This window comes from Pongo pygmaeus, chromosome 20 (assembly GCF_028885625.2).
Source record: "Pongo pygmaeus isolate AG05252 chromosome 20, NHGRI_mPonPyg2-v2.0_pri, whole genome shotgun sequence".
Classification (NCBI taxonomy): Eukaryota; Metazoa; Chordata; class Mammalia; order Primates; family Hominidae; genus Pongo; species Pongo pygmaeus.
The window spans coordinates 53,845,070-53,852,352 of NC_072393.2; the positions used below are offsets into that span (position 1 = coordinate 53,845,070).

Genomic DNA, 7,283 nt, shown 5'->3' on the forward strand with positions numbered 1-7,283 from the left:
TGGAGTGCCTTGGCCTGATCTTGGCTCACTGCAACCTCTGCCTCCTGGGTTCAAGTGATTCTCCTGCCTCAGACTCCGGAGGAGCTGGGACTACAGGAACTCGCCACCACGCCCGTCTAATTTTTGTATTTTTAATAGAGACGGGGTTTCTCCATGTTGGCCAGGCTGGTCTCGAACTCCTGACCTCAAGTGATCCGCTCGCCTCGGCCTTCCAGTGTTGGGATTACAGGCGTGAGACAACGCATCCAGCAGCTAATGTATTATTATTATTATTATTCTGTAGAGACGCAGTCTGGCTATGTTGCCCAGGCTGGTCTTGAATTCCTGCCTCTGCTTCCCAAAGCGCTGGGGTTACAGGCGTGAGCCACCGCGCCCCGCGGCTGCAGGTCTTTATAAGGCAACTGTGGGCCCTGGACCGCTCCCTGAAAACCTCCCCTCAACCCCCCGTCTCCTCCCTCACCTGGTCTACCCCGAATCCTTCCCCTCTCGTCTCTCTCGCCCTCTCCAGGGGAGGTGAAGGACTCAAGAATCGCGCCCTGCTTCTGTCCCCACCGCGCCGCACCCCAACCCACGCAGGGAAAGAATCACCCTTGAGGGCTGATGCCGGATCCAGTTGGGAGCGGCGGGCCCTAAATCACCTCCTCCGCGGGCCGTACCATTCTGGCCGGGGGGACCTGGGAGGGGACGCGCGAAGGGCTTCCCCCGGGGACTGCCTCTATCGAGACTCTCTCCAGCCCCACAGGAGGATGGGAAGGAGATTTGTGTGGGGGCCTCGGGCTGGCGGGTCGCGGGTTCCTTTTCCCCCGCCTTGGCGTCTCTCCGCCCACCGCCCCTCCCTGGCATTGGTTGGCGCCAGGGGAAGCAGAGGCGCCCTCCTTTCTGCGCAGATTCCCGCCGCACTCGCGCAGACCTAGCGCGTCCGGGTGGGAGATTGGTGTGGCCCGGGCGTCCGCTCCTCAGCGGATGTGGCAGCCCCGAGCCATGGCTCTCGCCGTCCGAGTCGTTTATTGGTAAGCGCAGCGGCCAGCGGCCCCCGTCCCAGACCCCCGCCGGGACCCGATCCTCCTCACCCTCGGAGCCGGGGTCTGGGAGCAGCGGGGAGAGGACCCATGGGAGCCCCTGTGTGGGAAAAGGGATTCCGGTGTGGGTGGGGTGGGCGTACGGAGGGGCGAAAAACAGAGGGCGGTGGTCCCCAGGCCCCCTCTTCGGCTTGTGACACGCTGGGCATCTCGGGTTATAAAAGGTGGGGCTGAGACGGGTGTGTGTCAATTTCGAACCCCCGACTCCGGGGCTCCGCTGGGGAAGGGGCTGGCGGTCGGCTTTGTAAAGGGACCTAAGGCTTCTCCTCCCCCAATATCCCGAACAGTCGCGGGGTGGGGACAGTGAGAGCCCAGAAGGTTCGAGAATGTCTCAGCCTGTGTTTCAGAAGCACTTGAATTGTTGGCCTCTGCCCAGTGGGTTCCCTTGGCCACGAACCCCACTCCTTTTCTGGCCTCAGTTTTCCGTCTGTGGCAAGAGGGAGGCTCTGTGTCAGCACCGAACACGGTTAATTTCTGCAAGTCTCAGGAAGGATATAATAGGATAGGATATAAATTACGTTCTCTCCACTCCCCAGCACCTAATACCGTGTGGCATGCTGTATTTAATAAATACGTGTTCAATGAATTTATCCTCCCAGGAATCCCTTAAAAGGGGAATTTTAGGTCAGGCGCCGTTGATCACGCCTGTAATCCAAACACTGGGAGGCTGAGGCGGGTGGATCGCTTGAGCCCAAGAGTGCGAGACCAGCCTGGGCAACCCAGGGAGACCCCTCGTCTCTACAGAAACTTAAAAATTTAGCCGGGCATGGTGGCGCGCACCTGTAGTCGTAGCTACTTGGGAGGCCGAGGCAGGAGGATCACTGGAGCCCGGAAGGCCGAAGTTGCAGTGAGCTGAGATCGCGCCACTGCACTCCATCATCCTGGGCAGCAGAGTGAGACTGTCTCAAAAAAAAAAAAAAAAAAAAAAAAGGTAAATTAAAGAGAGAGGAATTTTAGTTCTATCTTACAGGTGAGAAAACTGAGGCGGGGACTGGGGTGGGGGCAGGTCAGTAGCTTCCAGTCTGGACTGCAGGTGACAGGGGTAACTGGAACCTGGGTTTGCTGGCAGCTTTCCAGCGTCTCTGCTTGCTCGACAAAGCAGAGGCAAGAGTGACATTTTGAGACGCCTACCAGGCCTGTGCACCAGATTCCAGTCCCGAAATAGCCTCCTTTGGGGCTTGGGTGAGCTTGTATTTCACCCTGGGTCCTGGGAAGGTGTTCAGAATCTAGGAGCCGCAGGGCCGGGTGCGGTGGCTCATGCCTGTAATCTCAGCACTTGCGGAGGCGGAGGCGGAGGCGGAGGCGGAGGCGGGCCGATCCCCTGAGGTCAGGAGTTTGAGAGCAGCCCGGCCAACATGGTGAAAATACAAAAATTAGCTGGGCGTGGTGTAAGAATCCAGGAGCTGCAGGGTTTTCCTTGGAGTGCTGCGATGGCTGTGGGTGAGGGCGGTGGGCACAGGGAGTGGGTGGGGACCTTATCTGCTGTTCTCCTAATCCAGTTCTCCTGGTTTTCCCCCGTCCCCGTCTCTCGTATTTGTGGTCTCCTTGTCTCCTCTCTTTCTCTCCCCTTTTTCCCTTCCCCCTTCTCTGTCTCTTGCTTGGTGTTGGTTTTCTGTGTGTCTCTGTGTGTCCCCGTGCCACCCCCTGTGCTGTGCCCCAAAACTCTGCCTGGCTGGTGCCTGGCTTCTCTCTTGAGGGCATCTGTCACCTCTTCTGCTTGGTCATCTGGTCATCTGTGTTCCTCTTTTTTTCTTCCTGGCCCCACCTTGCTTTCTCTACCCTCCTCTCCCCGATCCCCCACTTCTCCCTCTCTCCCCTGGGCCCCGATGTCTTGGACTCTCCTACCAGTGGCGCTTGAGGCTACAAGTCCAAGGTAAGCAGCGTGGATGCCTGGGGAGGGGTAGAGTGCGTATCGGGAGGGGGGCTGACTGGTATGACCCCTGCCGTGACCTCTCACCGTGTTTTCAGTATCTTCAGCTCAAGAAGAAGTTAGAAGATGAGTTCCCCGGCCGCCTGGACATCGTGAGTCTTGGGATGGGGAGAAAGACTTGAGCACAGCCACTGGGTCGGTCCGTTAGGCCTGGATGGCACTGCAGGGGGGTTAGGTCGGCCCTACCCCCTTCACCCATGTTCTCATCCCCCTGGGAAGGGGAGGGGCTCCCCAAGAGGACATCTCAGCCCCTTCAACATCTCCCCTACCCCCTTTCCTCAGTGCGGCGAGGGAACTCCCCAGGCCACCGGGTTCTTTGAAGTGATGGTAGCCGGGAAGTTGATTCACTCTAAGAAGGTATGTCTGTCCGTCCTGCCACGTTTTGGGGCTAGCGTGGGGTTGGGGCTGAGGTTGGTGTCTCGGTCCCAGCTCACCCCTTCTTCCTCCCCTCCCTAGAAAGGCGATGGCTACGTGGACACAGAAAGCAAGTTTCTGAAGCTGGTGGCCGCCATCAAAGCCGCCTTGGCTCAGGGCTAATGCGCCCTGAAGGCAGAGGTGAGGGGCCCATTAGACAGGGACACCACCCTTTGGATCTTCGCCCTGCCCCATGCTCTGACTCCTTGGCCCAGGGTGGAGAGCCTGGGAGATGGGGGACATCACGTGTGTCCCCAGAGCGAGCGGGATAAAGTTAGACCCAGTTGGTGGAGGATGACAACTGAGATGGGGTCAGAGGTGTGCAGGGTGACAGCTGAGATGGTGATGGGTCAGAGGTGTGCAGGATGACAGCTGAGATGGTGATGGGTCAGAGGTGTGCAGGATGACAGCTGAGATGGTGATGGGTCAGAGGTGTGCAGGATGACAGCTGAGATGGGGTCAGAGGTGTGCAGGATGACAGCTGAGATGGTGATGGGTCAGAGGTGTGCAGGATGACAACTGAGATAGGGTCAGAGGTATGCAAGATGACAGCTGAGTTGGTGATGGGGTCAGAGGGCTGCCCTAAAACAGCTCTCCTGGTTTGGGAACGAAAAGTGCTAGCCACCCAACGGTTCAGAATCCGGAACTCTAGGTCTTTGTCCCATTGCCAAGAAACAGTTCCCAACCCAGCAGGTCATGTGACAGCGTCCGGCCAAGTTCCCAGCATGTTTTGAGACAGAATTTCCTTGTTCCACAATTTTGAGTAGGTCACTAATTATCATCGGGCTCTGAACCTGAGAATTAGTTCTAGGAATATTCCAGACCTGATCCAGCTCCAGAAACTTACCCACTTTAGAACTGAACATCAGTCCAAGAATGCTCTAGAAACAAATGCTAACTCTAGAACGGATTGTCTGCTCCAAAAAAACTCTAGAGCTGACTCCCAGTTCTCCCCATAGAGCCGAGAATGAAATACACCACCAGCTCCCAACACACTGTAAACCTGAGCCCCCCTTCCCAACCTAGCAATTGAGAAATGTGAACCAGCTCAATGTGAACCAGCTCCTAAGTACTAGAATTGACCACTAGTTCCTGGAGTTGGCTACTGGTTCCTTATCACTGTTTTTCTTTCTTTCTTTTTTTTTGAGATGGAGTCTTGCTCTGTCTCCCGGGCTGGAGTGCAGTGGCATGATCTTGGCTCGCTGCAGCCTCTGCCTCCCGGGTTCAAGCAATTCTCCTGTCTCAGCCTCCCAAGTAGCTGAGATTACAGGCACATGCCACTATGCCCGGCTAATTTTTTATTTTTAGTATGTCTCACCATGTTGGCCAGGCTGGTCTTCAGGTGATCCACCCGCCTTGGCCTCCCAAAGTGGTGGGATTACAGGCGTGAGCCACCATGCCTGGCCTCCTTATGCACTCTGAACCAAGTATTGTTTCCAACCTAATACATTGTGGAACAAATGGCAATTTCTATATGAACCTCAGGAACGAAGAACTGCTTTCCAGCACCTTCTGAGTCTGATTTTCCAGTTTTTAAGCCAATATGGTCCAGATAAGCTTGAAACCCAAACCATTCTAGAACAGTTACTAGCCCTTTGTTCTGGTCTCTGGCACTGCAGGGCCTGGAGCATAGTTTATTTTTTGAGGTGGAGTCTCGCTCTGTCGCCCAGGCTGGAGTGCAGTAGCGTGATCTCGGCCCACTGCAACATCTGCCTCCTGAGTTCAAGGGATTCTCGTGTCTCAGCCTCCTGAGTAGCTGGGATTACAGATGCCTGCCACCACGCCGGGCACATTTTTGTATTTTTTTTTTTTTTTTTTTTTTAAAGACGGAGTCTGTCACCCAGGCTGGAGTGCAGTGGCATGATCTTGGCTCACTGCAAGCTCCGCCTCGCGGGTTCACGCCATTCTCCTGCCTCAGCCTCCCAAGTAGCTGGGACTACCAGTGCCCGCCACCACGCCCGGCTAATTTTTTGTATTTTTTAGTAGAGATAGGGTTTCACCGTGTTAGCCGGGCTGGTTTTGAACTCCTGACCTCAAGTGATCGGCCTGCTAAGGCCTCCCAAAGTGCTGGGATTACAGGTGTGAGCCACCACGCCTGGCCGTAAAAATACTCCCCTCTAACCTTCAGCACCAGTTCCCACTCCATGCTGATCTAGAACAGAGTGTCCCATCCCAACACACTGTGGACCCAAGTACCAGCTCCCAGTGTGCGTTGTGCCAGAAAACTGGTTTTCAAATGCATTAAACTCAAGTTCCATTTCCTGGAATTCTTTACCAGAGCAGAATGAGGTCATGTTCAATGTGAATTGGGACATGCCAATTTGAAGTAATGCAGAAACAATATCTTGCCTTATGTGCAGGTCTGAAACAAAGCAAATCCCTCTAACATAAAGGAAAAGAAAAATGGAATTGCCTAATTCCAAAGCTGCATCAGCTGAATGCATTGTGGACTGTTGCTGTTGAGCGTGGGGTGGGGTGCCACCGTGCAGGCTTTGAATTCTTTTTTTTTTTTTGAGACAGAGTCTCGCTCTGTCGCCCAGGCTGGAGTGCAGTGGCGTGATCTCAGCTCACTACAACCTCCACCTCCCAGGCTCAAGCGATTCTCCTGCCACAGCCTCCCAAGTAGCTGGGACTACAGTTGTGCACCACCACGCCCAGCTAATTTTTCTAGTTTTTGTAGAGATGGGTTTTGCCATGTTGCCCAGACTGGTCTCAAACTCCTGGGCTCAAGTGATCCGCCCGCCTCAGCCTCGCAAAGTGCTGGGATTACAGATGTGAGCCACTGCACCCGGCTATCTTTCTTCCTTTTAACATGGTCCCCAAGCCTGGCCTCTGTTCCTGCAAACTGACTCCCTACCTCAACCACCTCTTTTTCTCTCCACAGTCCAGGGACCTTGACCCAGCCCCTCTCAGCAGACGCTTCATGATAGGAAGGACTGAAAAATCTTGTGGACACCTGGTCTTTCCCTGATGTTCTCGTGGCTGCTGTTGGGGGCAGAGATTGACGCCCCTGGTCTTTGCCTCTGTGTGAGAGAGTCTGTGTGTATGTGTCTTCCCCGGAATCCACACCACCCCACCCTCCTCCTGTCCCGTGGTTTCATCATATCTCTTTGCATACCCCATGTCTTCCCCAGTTGTCCCCTGGAGTTTGGGGGGACATCCCGCCTCAGGCATCCTTCTCAAGGGGAAGCCAAGAGAGGCATCAGGATGGGTGGGTTTCTGATTGTGGCGACGTTTGCAACCGTTCACGATTCAATAAATATTGGATGAATTTAACCGAATGTGCCTGTGAGGAGTGTATCCTGTTTTAGTCCTCTGCCTCCTCCCTCCAGGACCCTGTCCCAGAAATTAGCAACCACGTGTTGAGTGCTCAGTGCACCAGCCCTCTGTAGGGAAGCACCTTCAGCAATGCTGAGGTTACTATTTTTTGAGACAGTCTTGCTCTGGAGTGCAGTGGTGCGATCCCAGCTTACTGCAACATCCCTCTCCTGGATTTAAGTGATTCTCCTGTCTCAGCCTCCCGAGTAGCTGGGGCCACAGGTGTGCACTGCTATGCCTGGCTAATTTTTTTTTTCTTTTCTTTTCTTTTTTTTTTTTTTGAGATGGAGTCTTGTTCTGTTGCCCAGGCTGGAGTGCAGTGATGCGATCTCGGCTCACTGTAACCTCCATCTCCTGGGTTCCAGCGATTCTCCTGCCTCAGCCTCCCACGTAGCTGGAATTACAGGTGCCCGCCACCACATCCAGCTAATTTTTTGTATTTTTAGTAGAGATGGGGTTTCACCATGTTGGCCAGACTGGTCTCGAACTCCTGACCTTGTGACCCTCCCGCCTCGGCCTCCCAAAGTGCTGGGACTACAGGT

The 7,283-nt window shown here is 54.7% G+C and overlaps 1 protein-coding gene across 1 annotated transcript; it reads left to right on the top strand.

Annotated features, from left to right (window-relative positions):
* The first annotated feature begins 754 nt into the window (after positions 1 to 754).
* On the top strand, positions 755 to 6,704 carry SELENOW (selenoprotein W). Its single transcript, XM_054462983.2, has 6 exons — positions 755 to 1,010; positions 2,928 to 2,952; positions 3,048 to 3,101; positions 3,292 to 3,366; positions 3,466 to 3,564; positions 6,308 to 6,704. The coding sequence occupies exons 1-5, from the start codon at positions 964 to 966 to the stop codon at positions 3,544 to 3,546; spliced, it is 282 nt and encodes a 93-aa protein (XP_054318958.1). The 5' UTR covers positions 755 to 963; the 3' UTR covers positions 3,547 to 3,564; positions 6,308 to 6,704.
* The last annotated feature ends 579 nt before the right edge of the window (positions 6,705 to 7,283 follow it).